This window comes from Nestor notabilis, unplaced genomic scaffold (genome assembly GCF_000696875.1).
Source record: "Nestor notabilis isolate BGI_N333 unplaced genomic scaffold, ASM69687v1 scaffold8021, whole genome shotgun sequence".
NCBI classification, from domain to species: domain Eukaryota; kingdom Metazoa; phylum Chordata; class Aves; order Psittaciformes; family Psittacidae; genus Nestor; species Nestor notabilis.
In genome coordinates, this window is record NW_009916034.1 from 10,858 (window position 1) to 33,105 (window position 22,248).

The 22,248-nt window shown below is 39.6% G+C and overlaps 1 protein-coding gene across 1 annotated transcript; it reads right to left on the bottom strand.

The window, feature by feature from the left end:
* Window positions 1–17,716: 17,716 nt before the first annotated feature.
* On the bottom strand, window positions 17,717–17,919 carry AKAP7 (A kinase (PRKA) anchor protein 7; the record flags this gene model as incomplete). Its single annotated transcript, XM_010024405.1, has 1 exon — window positions 17,717–17,919. A coding segment is annotated over one exon (203 nt), but the record flags the coding sequence as incomplete, so codon positions are not given.
* Window positions 17,920–22,248: the final 4,329 nt, after the last annotated feature.

Here is a 22,248-nt window from a genome sequence, read left to right on the forward strand (position 1 = left end):
AATAAAAACCAGACCATCAGTTTCCATACTCATGTAAAGTCTCAGCGATATAACACCTGACACTTCTTGGATTTCCACACTGAAACCTGGGATGCTGGCAGGAGTATTTCTCTGCTGAACTGGGGCAGAAACTCAGCTGACGTTTTCTACTAGTATCAGGAAAGGCCTTTGCAATGGCCTTCACCACCACAGCTGTTTCATGTCTGCCTTATTACTTTTCTGATCAAAAAAAGTTTGTAACAATAATTTAAATTTCAGGATCTGATCTTGCCAATGTTTATTCTTATTTTTTCCTTAAGTAACATCTGGCTGAAGTTGACTCATTCTGGCAGGAGGATTCAGCGCTGATGAAGCGGCATGTTGCCACTTCCAGTGACTTTCAGTTCTCTTCTGTGCAGGCTGGGGGACAGGAGAAAACACAAATGTGGCAGTTTAGCACAGTTTTTCCTTGCTAGCAAGTTCAACTGTCCTCTGTTCATAAATCTTAGTACACCTTTCAAAGCGCGTGTTGAGAATCCCAGTTTTGCTTCTCACCCAGGTGACGTTTAACACCAGTATGAGAATCATGAGTCTCAGTAACTTATTAAAAGCTGTAAATTAATAAATCTTTAAACAGCCTGAACGTCATGATCCTGTCAAACAACTGCAGCCGTTTTATTTGCTGGCAGTTACCATACAGTGACATACTACAGCTACAGAGTTTTGTGATGCATCTGTCATATCAGACTGTTGCATCCACAGGTAATCACTGGCCCCACAATGGTGTCCCTGTAAATGTGTGTCCATCTCACAGTGGATACTGGCTATGTCTGGCAGCAGCAGCAGCTGCAGCACATGTTGGCAACGTCTTGTAGGTACCATCTGATCCCTGTATACAGTACTTGGTGGTGAGCCACCAAATAGGGCATACAAAACGTATGTATGTATCTGTAGCTCTTTTAAGGTGGTTTGATAGAACAAATCACTCTCCCCACTGTTCTTGTTCTTTAAACACCAGGTCCACCCTTTCTGGTCCTGATGGGGCCCTTCCTTGGTGCCTCAGCCTGAAGTTGGTTGGCTTCAAGTGCTGCCTCCTCCTCTGGGAGAATGCAGCTTCTTGGGGACACCTGAAAGAGGCCTCTGAGGCCACATCACCCCCAGAGACGTCTATCCCTTGCCACCAACACCAGAGAGGGCACAGGGAGAGATGGGAACATGTGTCTGACATGTCCAGACTTCAGGACATCAGTTGCGTTAAGGGGGCAAGTTTTTCCTCAGTAACTACATGGACTTTGGAACCACGTTCCACTCCTGCCTGACAGCTGGTCACTGCTCCAGCAGCTCACCTAAGCACTCTTAAATCCACGTATAGACATTTTAAAAATAAAGTGTTTAAAATAAAGAGTATGGATTTGTCAGGGTTTGCCACAAGAAAAAAGAAAAGGTTCACTGTTGAAGGGAATGAGATTTTTAATTTGAAAACTGAGAAAATAAAGTCCTGCTCTCTGAAGGCCACAGAATCGGAGCAAAACACAAAACATGAGGTGGAGGCATCCCACAGTGACCATGGGGAGCCTGGTGTAGCCCCAGTTGCTGTGAGCACATGATCTCCAAAGGTGTGGACTTTCTTTGTCTGAGGTGGACGAGTCCTTTTCCCAGGGGTCAGTAAATGTCCTAGAAATACAGGGGAAGCACCAGATGGAGAAATGGACATGCCTGAATGTGAGTGCTGTGGCTTTATGCCGTGAAAGTAAGTTTAGTTCTGTATAACAGACTGTATTCTGAATTGATGTATTGTAGTGATCTCGTGTAACACCCCTGGCTGGAACAAGAAGTGAGGGTTTCCCCATGGCTCTGTTAGGGTGCCGTACTGCCCAGCATGTGCTAGAGAGTAGCCTTAGAGCGTGTGCTACAATATGAGTTCTTGAATGCCTCCAGCAAGGTGATGAAAACCTCCCACTTCCTAGCCTAGTATTCAGTTTAATAGATGCTGAGAGGGAGGCAGGGAGAAGTGATTTACTAAGGGTTAAAAGAACTTGCAGAGCCAGGTACAATTGCTTAAAAGGTTGCTTTAAATAAAATATGAAATAAAAATGTTGCTTTAAGTACAACTAGGCAAAATTAGCATCAAATATCATCAAAATGCCAAGGAAACAGTAAGAGGGTTTTGTTAAGTAGCAAATAGCAACAGGAAATGTACCTTTCTCTGTACAGCAGGGAGGAAAAGGATCAGATCGATAGGGGACTAATGAAAGTATTGAACAATTAAATTGCCTCTGGCATTGCAAATGAGAGCTGTAGACAACTATACATACAAAACTCATTTTACAAGGTCAGAAGAGGACTCATGCAGCCTGCAAAGAAGTGGATCAGATCATGCTTAAGAGATTAAGAATATTTTAACTGAACGAAGACCCTTAGCTTGGAAAACCTATGGAGATCCTGCGTTTGTTTTTTTGTGTTTTCAGCATTGCTCTGAGGTAAGAGAGATTGTTCCAAGAAAAGGAATGCATTCCTCAAAGAAAGGTTTCCACTTCAGGTTTGCATTTCAAAATCATAACTGATGTCAAACAAACTTTATGGGATTTTAAAGACTTGATAATTTTTGGGGTTTAATGTGCTATTCTCTGTTTCACAGATGCTGCTGTGACTGGAACTGCTGCAAAGTTGTGTTAAACTGTTCCCAAAGATTATTCAACCCAAACAGAAACAGGAAACCCAAGTAATATAAGGAAAACTTTGCTCTAATTCAGGCACAAGGTTTAGGTGCTTTTTTAGTTGCTTATCTGAACACCTGCTGTTGTCTTTAAGTGAATTATCCAGGATTACTTATCAATGGTAGTTGTGATATCTGGAGCCATAAAACTGTTGCATTTGTTTTAAACTAATTTAAGATATTAAGACAACACATCCTGTGAACCAAAGTTCAAATGTTTGTACTCTTGCAAATGAGGAGATGTACGCTGTGGACTATGTCTAAATTTACAAGAAAATTTTTGTCTGGATAGATCTATTTCTCTGTCATTGTGGAAAGCATAATCCTAAAGGTACATTTTCAGGTAGGTTTGCCCTGATATAGAATAAACTCAAGTCAATAACACTACACTGACATATGCCAAAGATATCCAATACTGAGCTTTGCATTTGTAAATAAAGACTCAAATTGGGTTCTTGTACCTGTTACTCTTGTCACATCCCTCAGAATCCTGATGGGATCTTCAGTCTTTCAAGTTTGCCTCTGTTTGCTAAAATAGCAGGGAGGGTTGCCACCATTCTTAGCAGGTTTGGATCAAGCCACAGGGTGAAATCTGGTTCTGTTTCCAGCACTAGCAGAAGGGAAAGGCTCCTTGCAAGGACATAACAATTTGCATGTTAAAGAAATGGAATCTGCGAAGAGAAAATCAATCCAATATTTGATGCTCAATATTTAGTCTAACTTATGCAGTATTAGTGTCATAACTGAGCTTTAGAGATCACTGAAGCTAAGATATGAATCTTACACAGGAAAGAAAATATTTCCTGCCTGAAAACTGGAACAGAAGTCCAGATGGTGCAAAATGGCTTTAGTATGACAGAAAATTGAAAGCAGCTTTCTCTTTGAAGGCCAAAAATAAATTTTCTTGTATGAAACATTATTAACTTCAGCATGTGGGTTTTTCTTTTTGTTAAATTATCTCTCTCTCTCTCACAGATCCTTATTTCCTATCCCTCGAATTGCCTAAATCTAAATACAGTCAAGAGGAAACAAGTCTAGACCAAAGCGATTGTAAATGTTTGGAAGATCTCCCATCTTATCCTTCCTACAAAGAACTGTTATCTGAGTTTGTGCCCTAATTTCACCTGCATGAGCCTTGGCAGAAAGATGAAAGGGGAGGCCTATGAAGTTTGACCTCTACCAGTATCTCTGTTTTCTCCCCTGAGGGCTCACTTTATGTGGGACCTTTGATTAGCCAAACCATTTTCTGAAAGAGAAGAAATACTCTTCTTTCTTTTTGGTTGCAAGGCGATGTACAGCCCAAGGTTCTTCTGGTTATTGTTGTATTGAGAAGTAGGTAGTTGCACATGATCTCAACTATTTGAGCTTCTTACACAGCAAAATTAACTAATCCATGCCAGTTTTGTTACACTTGTATTGATAAAGGATCTAACACAGCACATTTGGACACAAGGACCACTAAAACCTTTCAATTGTAAGTGCACTTTATGCCCTAAGGCCACTGGCAAAAGGTGCCTGTTCTGATACAAATGAAAGGTGTGCTCATCTGCAGGTGGGTGAAGTGCTAAGCCTGCAGTGCCGCACTGCTTTTCCTCTGAAATTTTCCACAGCAATGCAGCAAAACACAAGGTGAAGGCTGGCTACCAGACCATGAGTAATTTCTGCTTGACTCAGTCCTTGAATGGTTTGAAATGACCAAACTGTACCCCATTGCTTAAAATTACCTGAGATCACAAGGACAGGAAAATGGTAAATGTGGCATCAGTATTTAATAAGACCCCTGGGGAAATGTGGAGAATTACAGGGAGATAAAGCTGCCTTGTATACTGAGTAGACTAACGGAAAGAATATTAAAAAATAGATAAATATGTAATACAGGGAATGAATCAACATGGCTTTTAGAGTAAAATCTGTTGGAGTTATTTGAAGATATCAACAAACTTACGATTAAGGATGAGCTAATCACCAAATCATTTTTGCAATGTCTCTCCTCATAGTGCATTAAAGAAATGAAGCAATTACGAATATAAACTTAGCAGAGTAATAGGAAATGGAAATGGAATAGCTGTAGAACTCCATAATGTTCATAAGTGATCATGAGAAGAATGTGAAGAATGAGGAGACGCATTTTGCTGATGATACTGAATTATTTGCAGTAGTCCAACCTAAATCCATAAAGATCTGTAAAAAGATATCAGTAAATAATGCAACAGCTGAAGAAATTCAACACTGAAAAATACAAAGGAACGCAAAATCTATCCCAATTATACGTTCACAATAACAGAGTCTCTATCGCTAGCCAGAAAAAAGATCTTGCAGTCACAGAGAGTATTTCTCTGAAAACTTCAGTTTAGTTCAGGGCAATGATCAAAAAGCTAAACTGAATGTTAGGAATTATTGGAAAAGTTATAGGGATATAGAAGAAAATAACATCATGTCAGACTGCATGTGTCTCTGGAACGACAACTGTGTCTTCAGTTCTAGTCGCATCAGCCCAAAGCTAGAGCTAGAGAGGTATAACAACGGCCAACAACAATAAAAATACATGAATACAGACCAGTGCCAGTACAAGAAGAAAACACACTCCCAAGTAAAAGAGAAAGAGCAAGTAGGTTATTTGTGTTAGTAAGGAGTTCTAAATTGATCTAAAGGGAAGGAAGATAATTTTCTGTGCTGGTGGTGGGAAAGATACTGCTGAAGCATGAAAACTCCCTTGGGCTATGAAAGAGCAATCTGCACATCTCTACACCTCCAAAAGCCTGTCCTGAATTTACCAAGACTATGTTTATATTTTTATTCATAATCTGATCCAGGTTGGTAACATTGCTTTTCCTGTATATGATCAAATGTATAACTGGCAACCCTCCAAAGCCCAAGGAGTAAGGATAACAAATCTTACAGCTTTTACAGACAAGCTGAATTAAAGACTTAAACAATTTCATATTTTAAAAGGCAGAAATAGTTTTACAGTTGGGTCTTTCACAAAGTGGATATGGTTTCTATACCAATCCACAATGGATTTCCCCTCCAAATACTCATCCATTCATCCCCCTGAGACACGTAAAGATTTTCCACTAACAAGATCCTTCTTCAGTACGTTCCACAGTTCGATTATCTGCTGTATGACAAATCCCTTGTTTGTTTTTGGTCCTGACAGCTTCCTCTGATGCCCTTTACTGCAGCACAGAATACTGAAAGCTTTCAGGCTGTCAAAGCACCAAATAACAATATGCACCCAGCCTGTTGCCATGTATTTGAGAAGGACTATAATTTAAGAGAACATAAATAAAAAAGGAGCAATAACAGAAAAGGAATATGAATGATATTTTCTCTCAGGTTAGCAGGTCTGGTGCATCAGGAAAAACCAGACTCTTCTGCTAGCTGAGGCTATGCTATTTCACCCCAAAACCAAATGGAAAAACAGAAGTGTAGTTTCAATTCTAATTGTTTTTCAGACAACATTTCTCCTGACCTAATAGCACAGTAAGAACATCTTCTTTCAAAATATGTCTTTATTTTCTGCATCCACAACTCTATCATACATTAGCTATTTTGCCTAATGTATTGCATTTGACCCTCTGGTCTATTTGAAATACATTTGCCCTGGGAGGGGGTAAATTATCCAAATCGCTTCTCCATGAGAAGAGATCTTGCTAATGGCAACACATCTATGCCAGGCAGAACCACATGGCTTCTCCTCAGCTGGTGGCTGTGGCCTCTGGGCCTCCCGTGTGGTGAGGATTTACAGTGTCCTATTTGAAAAACAAAGCTGTGCACCAACTTGTTGCAGGTAATATCTTCTTACCACAACAGCCAAACGCTTCTGATTCAGCTGGGCCATAAAAGGACAGCTGTCAATCTCAGTGTTTAAGTGCTTTGGGCAACACTTGCTACAGGATGCTAAGAATCGTGGTGTAGTGTGTGCTTTGCCATTATCTGTCCATGCTACAGGACATGGACATCTATGGATTGATTCATAGCTAATAGCAGTAGAGCAAATGAGCAACTCAAGCCACTCAGCATCTTGCAACTCACCTCTACTGAGAGCTGGGACTATACCAAATACTATGCAATTCGTTACTGCTAAATAGAACTGAGCTTCTCTCTAGCTCATTAATTCACTTACGACTTCAACTGTCTTTTATTATCACCTTCTTTTGTCTCTTCTCTGCTCTTTGGAAATAATTTTAATTTTTGGTAATCAGGCTGGTAATCAAAGCCTCCAGCTCCAGACAAAAGCTCCCACTCACAGAATCCCTGAAGGGATGATTGCTTGAAACCAGGAGGATCTGCCAGGGAGAGAAACATTCAGACGCTCCTGTTGAAGCAGCCACTGCTGGCTGCTGCTATAAGCCAGCAATACGTAGCTTTGCTCTGTCTTGGTTGTTACATTCACATGAGTAAAGCAGATGAGAAAAATTTCTGGTTTAAAATAATATGTTTCTGCATGTAAACTATAGTTTGATATGTGCAATACCTGTTAAGACAGAATAGATTTCCTATTCTCATTTGGCTCTGAAATTATATAGGAAGGGACACAGTCAAAAACGAACAAAAAAAGCTGAGTTTCTCGAATGTTATGTTCGAATATCCTTGCATAGTTTTATGCATAATGATTTTTAAGCCCACAAAAAGCAGTAACATAACTTATAAAATTAATTTGTAACTACGTTCATGGTTTTAATTCACCATTATTTAACTGTGTTTATCCCAGAGGCTCGGAACAAGAGTTTTAAAAGTATTCACTGTGGCATAAGTTTACTTTCGTTTCTGTTAATGTAAATGTCATATCCTGGGTATGTTTTTCCAGCAGACTGTTAGGTGAACTTACCTAAGGGGGGTAGCAATGGCATTTTCAGTTTTTGAACACACTCTAAAGTAGTCTGATGAAAAATAGGGCTGCTTCACACATCAGCAAGAAGCCCAGTCTATAAAAAACTGCCTAACAAATACTGAATTGTTCAGGTTTGAGCCTCTACTTCTCCATCTGTCCTTTCAAAGGACAGGATGAAAGACCGCCCTGAAGGTTCCTTTGATTTTAAATCTAACTTTCAATCTAACTTTGGTGTCTCTTAGCCCAGGTTTGCTCAGCTTCTGTGTTTCCTGCCACTCTGAACTTCATTTTCTCTCCATTGAAGCATCTTATGGTGCTCATATGTATAAGCAAAACTCTTCTTGTCATAGAAGACAAGACATATGTGACATGGCCTGCTGCAGCTGCAGTAGGAAGTGGAGGGAATAAGAGTGACTATGTGATCGTAGGCATAGGATTGTATAACCATGAAGGAGTTTCAACCATAGCCACCAGGTGAGACTCTCTGGCCTGTGCTCGGTGCAGAACCTAGTGTGCCCACTTGTATAGTTAATACAATGTCTGGGAAGCTTCTTGCTCTTTGGTTCAAGAAATAGTTTCTTTTGAAAGCTTCTTAGTTCATTTGTATGATTTCCAGGGTAAGTGTTGGTAGAATACAAAGTTTCTTTAATATCAGGGGACTGGAACTCAGCTGCTGCAACATGTTCCCACCAGACTGTGCTGGGTCTTTGCAAGGCTTGTGTTTATTTTTAAAGTGGTCTTGTACAAAACTACAAACTAAATAACATGGACAGTGAAGGATGAATTATACAAAACAGCTGAACACAAGCACTTCCATGTGGCATAGCCCCCACCAGAGGGGCACTGCAAGGTGATTCCCAGGCAAATCAGAGAAAAGACAGGATTATGTGCAATACAGAGATTTTATCTGTGTGTTCAGCATCCGTCTCCTCAGGTTTCCACTTGATCTTGGCCATATGCCTCCTGTGCCTCTGTGATTAACCCTCTGAGGCCAGCCATGACTGAAGTGATTTTCTCCTTGGATTTCTCTAGAGTGAGAAACGCAGACAGGGTAAGAATCACTTGCCAAACACTTTGGCAGAGCCAAGTGTTGTAGGATTTCTTTCAAGAATAATGATTAACAAATGTTAGCTAAGACTGTTCTGAAACCTCCTTTTTCTAATTCTCGCAAGGACCAGTTGAGTCTGGAATATTAATAGTAACATTAATCCACTCATGCATAAGCTAGTGTAGTGTTTGTATGGAAATGTCTGCTGGTATGGGGAATGACTCACATGTCATCTTGGGGGGGTGGCAAGGTTGCCGGTCATGTTGTGGCACTGCGGGCGATGTGATGCAGGAGACCACCTGCAAGCACGTCTTACTTAGCTCCTCTTCCCTTTTTGCGACTTCACCTTGGCTCATGGCAAAGCTAGGCCAGCCCCTGGGATGAGCCTCCTTCCGTCTGTGACTCAGCTGCTATCCCATCCTGATGCCAAAGTCCTGCCCCTCTGCGCAGCTCTGATTCAGGCTGCTGAGAAAGATGTGAGACACTGTGGCAGGATGTCAGCAGTGCAAAATTCCTGTGCCAGGAATCGCTGGGTTGCACAGTCAGTGCACCAGCATTGGTGGAGGGGGTGGCAGGCAACATCAGGGGGCTTCTGGAGACCGACCCCTCTTCTCCTATCCAGTGCCCATCTGGCCAGCAGAGAGGCTTTGGGGTGGGAAGCATGCTAATGCTTAGCTTTGCAGTTTGTCTAAACCTATTTTTAATTTGTGTTATGTTACACATAATCACTTCATGCTTTTGAGCTGTGTGTGTCCTGTTTGCTGTCTCTGTGCCTGGCTAGAGATGCCCAAACATATGACCCAAAAGAGAAGCCATAACATGCTTTAAGCTGAGACCTACTTAAGCTGGGCCACCTTCCCAGGCCAGGTTTTCCTGTGCTGGTGGGGTAGGTTGTTCATCCAGCTTCACAGAGCACATTGCTCTTCTCCACAAAGACAGGAGAGTCCCCATACATGTTCTTTTAGTCTCTCTTCATGAGCTTGGCGACTTCACTAACTAGAGAGAAGATCCTACTTCCCTTTGATCCCATGGCTTCCAGCCTCTGTTACTCCATCAGACTCCTGAGTGTAAATTATTACTGTATATAAATTATTAATTTGCATTGAGAAATGCTGTTCTGGTAAAAAACACAGAAACGTAGTAAGTAATTATGAAGGATCATCTATGCAGTTACCACAAATGAAAGTGGTCTTCCAGTAGTCTGAAGTTACACGACAGCAACAACATAAAATGACACAAATTGATCTGTGGTTTCTCTGTGCATATCTTTTGTGTGACTCGCTGAGTCCAGTGATGTCCAGTAACGTGTTTAGTCTGTGTTATTTTGGAAGTATTAAACCCTGATATACCAAAAATGCAAAAACTGTCCAGTATGTAACTTACTAAGTTAATTTCCAGTCCCCCAAAGAAGTGCATAACTTCATTTGCTTTTTAATGATCTTTTAAGGTACAAATTAAATGTGTGCCCTTTGTATTTCAGTGCCTTCCCTGCATTTCTAGAAAAATTATTACTACATCTACATGGAAAATTACAGAATAAGTATGTAACAAAAATGCCAGGCAATTTATAACAAATGTTAGCTGATGAGCAATGAATTTATTTCTATGTCTGCTGCATCTACCATTAAAAGTAGTTTCAGCTATGTGTTTCTTTGATTAACACATTTTTGATGGTTCAAGTGTAATGGAGTTATACATATTAGAGAACTGTCCTGCACTTGAAGTTTTGCTGGGAAGGGTGAAGTTAAGACTATCTGGATTTACAAAAAAATTAATTTGCTTTTTCCTATTGCACCTTCACTTTTCCATTACCTTTGCAGTATTATTAATTTAGAATGTTGGTTTAGCCATTCTCTACATACTCTCTTTGTTAGCAATCATTCTATAAACAAAAGCATCCACCCTGGAGCAGTGATACATCTTATTTCAGGGAAAAATGATAAAGCAGCTTTTAATTTATCTACTTATCATATTCGCTTGATGATTCTGCCTAGTCTTGCAGTGGATCTGTTTTGGTAATTGACCTAAGTAAGACTGCTGATGTTACCTATACAAGGAATAGACATTTCATTTCCTCTTACCACTGATTTGAATTCAAATTTACTGTACTTTTACAGGCATGAAGTAAGGCACTCAGCAGCCTGATGCTGCAGCCATTGTATTTAGCCATTCACAAGCATTCAGTCAACCATTTGTTTCTGGAGAAGGGAGGTTTGCTCCGCAGTGGCTGGCAACATGGGTACCCCAGAATTTAGTATTATTTGCAATTAGTTTCTGTAGGTCTGTGTGCACATTTAAGGGTTTGACTACTTAGTCCACTTGATTTCTAGACACAGAAGTTCAGTGGACCCACACAATGATAAAATGCATTAGCAAAAGGAGCTTCAAATGCATGGTTTGTTCCTTTGCTTCTTCCTCCTCCCCTAGAGATCATGTCCCTGAGTTTTGCCTTGACTTTGCCTCTACCCTGCAATACTTCTTGTAGCCCTTCACATCAGTGCTCTGCCAGAGTGGGATTTCACGGCCACATGCTCATCCAGCCTCCCCTCTCAGATGTATTTGATTGGAAAATGTGACTAGGAAATAGGACATTTGGCTGTACAGTACAGCTGAGTGACAAACACAGGTGTGCACCATTCCGCTGACCAGACCCAGAGAACACTATCGTTTGCTTCGTTGCACCCTTTAGTCTCCTGAACATTTTGACTTACTACAACTTTTATTTTTGCAGTGGCAGTTACATTCGAATTTTATCAGTAGCTGCTGGAGTTTGTTCTTGGCATTGTCTTTTGTTACATTTTGGGTGCATGAGTTATGACTGAAGTTAAATCATATCAGCATGTTTTCTTCTCTTCGGACTGTTCCAGTGCCTGAAGTTCTCTGTATGGCTGGGGAGAAGAAAAAAAAAAAAAAGAATTAAAAATAAAAAAGGATTCTGAACTGCAGAGCTTCCCCTGGCTTTGAATTCAAATTGTAATTTTGCTAGAAAACACCCCTCCAGTATCTCCAGAGTCAATCCTGACCTCAAAACATCTCTGCCTTTCTTATCTGAAAGGAAAACTCCTTTTATTTCAAATAAGCTTCTGCTGAAATACTCATGTGCAGTTTCTTAATCAACTCTTTTTAACTGCCCTAAATCTGAATTTTTGATTGGTTTAATCCTTAATCACCAAGAGCAAAAGAGGGCTTTATTTCCCAGCAATGAGGAGAGTCTCTTGCAAGAAACTGTTCCAAGTCCCAGCCTCTGCTAATGCATTTTGAGCCCAAGAGTCACTGAATGAAGCACATAAACAGCAATGAGAACAGAGACCAGCACCCAGCAGTCAAACTCCAGCCTCTTGCTGCAGAAGTATTTGGTTATCAATGCCAGAGTGCCCTTTTTGCTATGCCAGGAATGGCAGGCATATAACTTTTTGTTTTCTGATGTACTGTTCTAATTACTGCTCCACTATGAGCAGCCATCTCTCGGGACCTGATTTTCATTCAGTACAAATGTTCTCATTATAAAGACTTAACATGAGGAGAATACAGATGAGAAGATGAGTGCATGCTAAGAACTTGCTTATACAGAAACTGTATTGATCAAAGGAACGGCAAAACACATGTCAGCATTAATGTGCTATATTTCCAGGGTTCAAACATTTTCTTTTCCCCTAAGAATGGTGTGACTCCTTGCCTCCAAAACCAGGCCAATATAATGATTTTAACTGAAAAAGTGCAAAGCATTTTTCTAGAACATCATGGTACGGCACTAATGAGCTCTTTGAAAGCAAATGCACCTTCATCAGTTTCAGAGATTAATTACCTCTTATCACTCACTATGTGAAAACTTAGGGAAGAATCAAAATTCAGAAAGTTTTCACAAATTAAATTACAACATGACCATGACTTAGTACAATTTTCATAAACCTAAACCAGCACTTACTTTATCCAACTGCCCACTAATCAAGCAGTTGACCCACTCATTTTCTCAGTTCTGGAAGGGTGCACCCCTCGGGAGCTGCTTTTGTCTGTGGGTTTGAGCTGTCTCTGCTACCTCAGGATCCGACAGCAGCCATCTCTAGATGAAGACTTCAGCCAACAGTCACGCAGGCCTTCCTCTGACCTCTGACCACTGGTTCAAGTGAAAGGAGAGATGCCTCTGCAAAGACATCAACCTCTTTGGGATTTCAGTGACAACTTCCCCCCTCCTCCGAAGGGATGGATTCAGTCCCTTGTTTTCTCAGGCCAAGACAATATGCCATTAAGAGCTGAACAGAGGCAGAGGGCATTCACAGATAAAAGACTGCTTTGAAAAAGATTGTACAAAACAAAGCCCCATGTTAGAAGCAGAGTGAAGCAACCCTGAGGTGTCCAGGTCCACCTGAGGCAACCAGATTCTCTCCTGGTTTCCACAGGGCTGCAGCTGGCTCTGCAGATAATACTTCATCTGCACTGAAAAAGTTTCAGTTTACTCTTTATTTTACAAGCATGTTCTCGGACATAACTCAATTTTGGAAGCAAGTATATGATTTTACTAAACTTGAACTTACAAGCTCTACTGAGCACAGTGGCTTTGCTCTTCTATTTTTATTGCTTGCAGACAGCATAAATGTGTGGGATATCTCTCAAGACCTTTATAAAATCAGAATTCTAACAAGAATATATAAGTCATATCTAGACTGATATAAAAACGAAATAGTATCATTCTTGTCATCAGAATGAAGCATGGCTGACACTCTTTGATCCATGACACACATAGCCTTTAGGCTAAAATAGCATACACTAAAGAGTGCAGTTATAATCAGAAACTTTTATAAATACATAATGTGAAGCCTCTTGAATCCTAACTGCTAGATTGTATAACCTTGCCATAAAGCAGTATTTTACCATTCAAATAATCATACTTACTTCAGTAGGACCATTAGTAGACACAGGGCATTGTCCAGCGTGGGTCCCATATCTGTGTATCTGGCTACAGTGTCTGAATCTGACCTGAAGCTCCAATGTTTTTAGATTTGTATCAGTCACCTTAAGTCAACACAGAAACAGCATTTAATTTCCTTTTCACAAAGATCTCAGTGCACATTCATCTGCTACATTACTATCTAGCTACTAGACTGAGCATCCTTATAGCATATCCGCCCATGCTTGGAGATACTGTTTTCTACAACAGCCTCTCTTCCTACATCAGAAAGTTGGCATCTGTTGGTCAGGACTTACATGGATTTACTGAATTCTCTGGTTACTCTGTCAACTCTTAAACACCTCTGATGTACACCTCAACAGTGCAGGCAGTTTATGGCAAGGGCTGCTCAGGTATCAAACATGTGGCTTCTGCAGCTTCTGTATTCTACACCAAGACTAAGCGTAGATGTCAGGAACAGTTTCTCAGGGGGTCACGGACAGTCATAAAAAATTCTGGCTAGACTAGTCCTGGAAGCTGAGCCACTGCTTTTAAACCTGTCACAGACACCTCTACAATCAGCAGTGTAGAAATACCCTTGAGTATGAACAAGGTAGAAGGCAGAACTGAAAACAAAACATGGACAAACTTGCACCATCTGTTTCAAAATGCCAGCACTTTCCCGGAATAACCTGTGCATCACTGCCTCCAGACATTCCCCAAAAGAAGCACTTAATTGGAAAAACAAATTGTTGCCTGAAAATGATTTATAAGTGTGAAGAAGGCAACATATTTGTTCTGGTGTGTGCAGCTCAGAGCTTCACTGTCTCTATGTATCTGCATTCTTCAGAGCTCATCTCACAGCTCCATACAAGAGATTTATGCTTTAATTTGGCAGCCAGGCTTCATTACCAGTGGGAAAAAAAAAAAATTAACTAAGAAGAATAGAGAAAGCAAGAAGAAATGTTGACGTAAGAGAATTAATTCAGATGCAAGTTTTGTAGTTTTTTTCTTTTAACTCTGTTTTCTAGTAAATTAATAGCAATGTCTTTTCAAAACCAGAAATAAAGGTTATGATTGGCATTTTAAAAGAGTGTGAATGGTTTAGAAACAAGAGCTGACTTGTATGGCTCAAGACATCTGAAAATCAAATATGGGGTTTAGTTGCTTAAACATAGGTATCCAGCATCTTTTTAGAGGCTCTGGAGTATCCTCTAGCCCCCAGTTCCTGATCCAGAATACATGTTTCCTGTAGGGTTTGTGTGATATTTGTCAGACCCATGCCAGGCCCACTTCAGGGTATCGCAAATGATACTAGCTGCCTATATGCAGGCCATTAGGTCTCCTATACTTAGGTTTTTTTTTCAGAGCTGCTGTTCTTGATCCTATCCATAAGAAGCAGAGTCTCTACTAACCAGGTCACTCATCAAAGTGTCTCGACATAAATTCAGTGATTAATTTCTACAGTTTTACTTTAAACTAGCAATGACTGTTACAAGCCGAATGATGTAGAAAGTCGCTTAATCACGATAATGACTTGTATAGAGGAAAGCGAGATGGCAACCTGAGATTCAGACAGAATACAATACTTTCCTGTTTTCATAGCGGACTGTCTGGTTTTGTGTTGTCATCTGCAAGTTGGATTTAAAATGCTTGATACCATATGAATAGCTATCTTTGAATGAACTAGTACTCAGTAAAGTTTGGTAAGACAGAGCCTATGGAATAAAGGAACAGGCTGAGCTCAGAGAGTCACTGTGCAGGGATGTACAGATTGACTTGTGAAGGTTTGGCAGGTTGGGGTTTTTTTTATCTCCCGGGATGATTACAGATTTTATTATTATTATTACTATTATTATTCTAAAGCAAATCTGAGACTACTCATTAAACTCAATTTTTGATGCTGAAGAGCAGACCTCTAGAAGTTGTATCAGTACTTCCGTCTTACACCCACACTGCCCAGAATATAAATTAACGCTTGGAGTCTGAAAGTTTTGCCATTCACACCAAGAATTACTTGGGACTAACTCGTCTCCATGAATTTCTTCACATGATTTCAGCACCTGAGCTCTAGGTCAGCATCCTGGCACAACAACCATAGTCAACTTAATAGCGGGATTCATACAAGCACTGTTTCTGTCAACCCTGTTGTTTGCAAGTTAAGTAAGTGCTTTGTTTTATTGAAGTCCATTTAGAGACAGGTGGAAACATACATAGGGTGCAAAGGAAAACATACTTTATTGTGAACATAGCATGTATGAGACATTTCAGAATATACCGTTATGTATGAGAAAAAACCGTTCTGATGCATGAGATAAATGACCAGTGCTTGAGATCAATGAAGTATACGCATACAGCTGTTCTAACAGCACAGTTCTGATACCAATCACAACACGTATTTTATAGCTTTTATGATCAGAGGCAATTTTAAACAATGCTTATAAAAAAATGTAAATATTGGACCTACTCCTGCACTGTTGTACATCCAAAGCTTCAGTGAATCTTGTGGGTGTGTGGAGGGAGCAATGAGAGCAAACTGACACCCCATCTCAGGCAGCAGAAGGTAGAGATGGAGGAAACATCAGAAAGAAAATACAAAACCACTGTTCTACAAAAGTAAAAAGGCAAATATTATCTCAAGGAATATTATTATTTTCACAAGAAATCTTAATTGCTGCATCCGGACTCCATTAAAGCCAATGGGAGTCTGCCATTGAGATTAGTGGAGCCTGAATTTCATTCTGAAATTTAAAACATTCTTGCATTAGTGTAAACATCAGCAGAAACATGTCAGCATTTATACATGTATTCAAGTGCTGTTTAAAAAAACCCCGAAAACCAGACAATGCTAACCCAAAATGCCAGTACATATCCAAAAGGTAGATAATTAAAAGGTTTTTTTCAAATACACATTTAAAAGTATTTAAAAGCATCCATTTTCTAATATTTGTATATCATTGCTAGGGAAGGGATCTACGAGAAAAATCTGAATTATTTGCAGTGTTAAAGGAAGGGCACAGTGTTTACTCAGATTTATTTGAAACCAGTATTTTTCCACGTTGGAATCATGACATACACCTGCACATTCAAGCATGTTTCAAAGAAGTACTGAGGAGTGACTGCACTCCATCACTACGAAATGTAGTCCTTCTGTGCAAGTATTCCAGCATGATCCCTCATGACCCATTTGCACCCATTAATATTTTCAGTAAAAAAGAAACAGAAAGTTTCTTGAAGAAATATTTTCTGTCTTCAAACAACCTAATGAGATTTTACATCATGGCAATTTCCAATCATGCATTTGGAGGTCCAGAGTCAATACAACTTTTCCATTTACTGTTAGACTTGTGCCTGTCTTCAAACAGTTCTTTGCTAATTTTTGTGCGGATCTCAGGACTGGATAACAGCTCCTTTATCTGATTCAGTCTGGATAACAGGGCCTGCGTGTCTCTGTGTAAAGCTTCTTTTACAGAGTCTGCTTCATGGCTCTTTCCTAGAGGAAAAGAACAATATAATATGTTTTATAACAACTAATGTCTTTTAGAATCATTAATGTATGGAGAAAAAGAGATCATATCTGGTTTGGACAGTATTAAGTACTCAGCCTTTTTGCCCATATTTTTTTTATAAAAAGGTACTTTGTCAAAAAATATAATTTACATCAACAAATGCTACCAAAAAGTGAAGAACAGTACAGTGTCACATTTAAGAGAAACTCCTGTCATATTACATACTGTGTAATAGTATCTGCGATGAATATCTGTAGTGGTAATTTTTAGCTTGGGGTTGACTGCTGTTGACTAGGAAACAGCACGTGCTCTCACATGGAGTAAGCAGCCCTGCGGCAGTGCCAAACCCTCGAGCAGAGGGCATCACTTCCACTTATGGCCAGGCCTCTTCCATGGCCATTCATGACAATCCAAAAGGCAAACGCAAAGGGTTCAGTTTCTCTTCAGAAGCAAAGAAGGGACTCCTGGTATCAAGAGCAAGTGAAGACTGAAGCAGCCTGCTTTGCCATTCCTGTCTTTTTTTCCTGCGTCCATCCCTCCCAGCATTCAACAGATTTTCAGCAGTGCAAGCACTTATTACACCAGTAGATTGTGTCCTTCAATTCAGAACAAACTTTTGATAAGAGACTCACAAAGCAGAGTGCCTGTCACCCAGCACCACTTAGCAAATTCCAGCAGGGAGCTGGGACATGTTTTTGTGGTTATTCTTGGTGGGATATTTGCTCCCGGGCTTTTTGCGCAGTGCTCACTTGCTGTTATCATTGTCGCTCTCATTCTTACTGCCGCTTGCTGCTTCTTCAGTTTTCACAGGGCTTCCGTCAGTCTGTCTGGTTTTGTTTTGAGTTTCTTCTAAATATTGCTGTACAGCCTTCAGCACTGCGTTCTCCACCAGCCTTTTGCTGAGGCTCACCAGCTCTGCATCGTCTGGCTCTGCTGCATGCTTTTCACCTATGCGTCACAACAGACAAGAGAAGGAATTCATTGCCACGGAAAGACAGGAGCTGTAATTGTATCAGCAGCCTCTGTCTGAGCTGGATTTTAAGTTGGATTTTAAGTTATTAACTACCTCTTCTCGATTGTAAAAAGTAATTTCCCCCTCTTCAAGCTTTGAATCAGAAGTGTTTCATGAAAATGTATACAGTATATCAGATAAAAATATATTTCACTGCTCATCTTTATTGTAACTCTCCAATAAAAGCCACTGGGCTAACACTATGAGCACCTACGCAGTTTAGACAAGCAAGTGTGCAAATTTAATTTCTTCTGGCCAGAAATCATCTATGCAAAGATGAAGAACACGGCACATGATAAATTTACATTTTTGCAGCATTCTTAAATTTAGCTGCCCCTGTTTTGTGATTTTGCTTAATAAATCTAAAATCTATTTATTCATGGATTGTAGTGAAATAGTTTCTCCTGGGAAAAATGACACAATTACTCTAAGTACAGGTTAGAAATGTTTTTCTAAATAAAGTGCAAAACTTTTAAAACCAAATACTCCCTCCCTGTCTCTCTTAGGTCGTCTAACTTAAAGCTCTGACATTGAAGGAATGCAAGTTCCAGCAGTCTATTCTTAGGTATCTGCTGATAAAACCAAGAAGCTGGCATTTCCCTGCTTCATTATGAGCTCACATGAACAAATACATACAACAAAATAACTGTATACATAGAAAGGTTTCTTATGTATCATTACATGTATTTTGAAACGGCACTTTTCCATGAAGCTTTTTCCCAATTAACTATATAGCCTACTGCAGCATCCTCCTTTATGAAGAATGCAATCCATTGAATGAAGAATGCAAATTTCCACTGGCCATGTAATTTGCCACTGTGCAATTTCTTGCACTAGGTATATAACTGTTTCCCTTCATCTATATTTAAAGGTCATACTTTTAATATCCTTTTCTGAAGTTAGCATTCTGCAACCAGTAATAAGAGGCTGCTTAGTCATACACATCTGGTGAAAGAGATACTATTGTATGCTCTCAGCACAAAGCTTTGTACTGTTCAATTATCTAAATTTGTTCTTTTTCATACAAGTAAATTTATTCAAGTTTGCCAGCACATATAGATTATAATTATAAAGCACTTTTATTAGTCTTCCTAGTGGCTTGCACAACCTGGGAGTGATTTCACTGATAAAACATAATTCATATGGGGATTTGTGGGGGAGAGGGAGAGGTAAACAAAACTCTTGACTTTCAGAGGCAGCAGCTTTATAAGCTGCTAATACGAGCACCTCACTCTGGAACAGCAAGACAGACCAAACTCTTCTAGTTCTGTGCCTCCACAGCACCATTACCATGGGGAAGGAAAAACTGCACTCTCCAGCTCAGAAGTCATCAGACTAGACCTTGGCAAAGCATTTCATTGTATTTTGGGAAAAAAAAAAAAGAGGAAAAATACTCTAAAAAAGTACTTTAAAAGGCAGCTATGGGAATAGTTTTGGTTAAAACAAAAGAGCCCCCAAACAACCGTCCCCCCAAAAAAAACCCAAAAACTCCCCAACCAACCAAAACCATTAAAAACAGGTTTAGCATTTCCAGGAGGAAACATTTTAGGTTAATATGAGAGTCTGGCAGAGGCACAGGCACTATTCTCAAACTCACTCAAACAGCTACATACTCCATGTTGTCTGGCACACTGCTTACCATGTTCCTTTGCTACCTGTAAATCCTGGGTTTAACTTATTTTGAGGAGGGACTTAATTCAAGCTCTTATCTCTCAGGAGACCTCAGATATATATGAGCAGCATCTCCTCCCAGCTTTTATGAACTGATCTCACATGTTCCTTTCAGTGCAACCCTTTGATTCCAAATTTCCTTCACTTTTATTAAAGATGCTTGAAAAAATGTTTCTGTGGCTTCCAGCTGGAGAGCTCATTTTTCAGAATTGCTAATGAACCACAGAAATTGTTACTCACAAACCTCTAACGATCTGTCCATGTAACTGAACAAAATCAATAGGAAATACGGTGCTCAGCCACTCTGACACTTGACCCTACATTATTTAACACACAGAACATGACTAATCAGTTAGAGAGGTCTCCAGATACCACAAACCAGTAGTGATTATATTTACTCAGAATGTAATTTTACTTGTAGTACATTATGTTTTATTCTTACAGTCTAAAAAAGGACAGAACTGTTCTCTTATAAATATTTTCTGCAAAACATTTCTCATTTACATACATATGTAAAAAATCCATGTATCTACTATTGCATTTAAAACTTCAAAGTAAGTAGGTAGCTCACTGTGCAAGTAATTTCTCAAGTATGAAAAAAAAAGTCAGACTACTTAAAACAAGCCTTTGAAAAGTGCAGTTTATATAGCTAGAGAAGAATGTTTTGGGTTTTTTTGTTTATTTTTAGTATTTTGAGATATTCACAGCTCACCAACAGTCTGGAGTTGAGCCAACAGCACCTCCTAAGCAAGTTCTGCACTCCCACTGGGAAGACATACATATCGGTCTGACCGATACACGAATGTGAATGAGTGTACATCCCTGCATGAAGAGCACCCTTGGATTTATCTGTCCAGCCACTTTGGTGGACTGGCACATGGGGCTATGTGATTCACTCATGCTCTGTTTATATTCTCAGACTCCCAAAATAGCAGTTGTGTGAGTGTCTGTGCAATGCTGAGGTTCATTGGAAAGGTAGTTGCATACTGTTGTATCATTCCTATTCGTGACTGTTGACAGAAAGAAATAGGTCGTGCAATAATAACAGGTATTGATCATCTATATTCACTTGAATATTTAACACACATATATGTTCTGTTTATATCTCTCTCTCCATGCTGCATCTACTGTTTGCCTGCTTCTTAGATGTATATGATTCTCTGGCAGCAGGTAAATGCTTCTTTGTGTGGACTTTTACACTACTGGAATTATCAGAACATCAATGACAAAAAGTCACTGTAGATATGAATGGTTTAGATTTAAAATGGTTTAGATCTAAAAAGTAAAAATTGCTTTGTTTTTAAGTTCTGTTCTGAAAACGGAACAGATATACCACATGCACTGTATCTGTACCTATGCTGTGCCTCTCAGTATGTGCTATGCCACTACTTTACTTCCTTGTCCATGAATATAAAACTTCCACTGCCTTCTCCTGTATGTGGCTCAGAATAAAAATGAAAAAAAAAAAAAAAAAGCTTTCATTTTGTTTATTCCAGAATTCTCTTCTATAGTTTTCAAAAGACGAAAACAAATTCATAATCTGTGAATGTATCTCAGTGCATCCACATTAAGCAGTGCTTTTTACTACTGAAACTGAAGCATACCTATTCTCCTGAAATGACCACTATTTTTTACAAAAAAGGAAGTATCACCTGCACAGAATTATTTAAAAGGGGTTTTATGATCCTACAGCATGCTGCTAGCAGGTATGGACATGAACTGCACGTCTGCAAGCAAATCCAAGTTGGATTTAAAGTCACTACTGTATCTCTCTACTGGATTAGGTTTACTCTCCAAGTCTACATCCCCTCACGCTTTTCAAGACTATGATCTGCATTTTGAAGTATGGCATTGGAACACATGGATTTTGTGGTCCTGGTACAGCACTTTCATGGTGACACCGACACAGCCTGTTTTAGAATCCATGTGGATATCTCAAATTTGGAGATTTATATAATGAGAACATTTTTTTTTGTGAGAAATTTAATTGAAGGAACCAACAGTGGATCTCTTTTACAGGAAAAACAAGGTTTACAGCCTTTTATTACCTACACTCCAAGACAATGTTCTGCAATACTTGCTTCACGGCCCCAACACACTGGCTTTTGTTTTTCCTTCCAACAAACTTTCATCACAACAAAATAATGTCGACACTGGACAAATTATAAAGAAGACCCTTGGTATTTTGAACAGGTGACTGAGACCAGCTGCGAAGTCCATGCTCTGGCAGCAGAGGTTACAGTATGTACCCTGGGTAGGGCTGTGGTGTAACAGACATGCCTCTGTCTACCTTTTGGTTCATCACTTTTCTAATGCTGTTTTTACAAACTCTAGAAACAAAAAAAACACCCATGAGGGACTCAGGCAATCTTTCAAAATATAAATGTTAAGGAATTCCTTATGAATGTTGGAAAACTTAACTTTTCTACTTACACTGTGCCTCTTACTGACAGCAAGAGGATAAGCCAAGTTGCTGTTGCATATATGCAAACCTTTCACTACAAGACTCCTTTTCTATGATGACTCCTCAGTGGCTCCAACTCATAATAATCCCTCACTGTAAGATAATTGATTATTAACACCTCTGTGCAGGA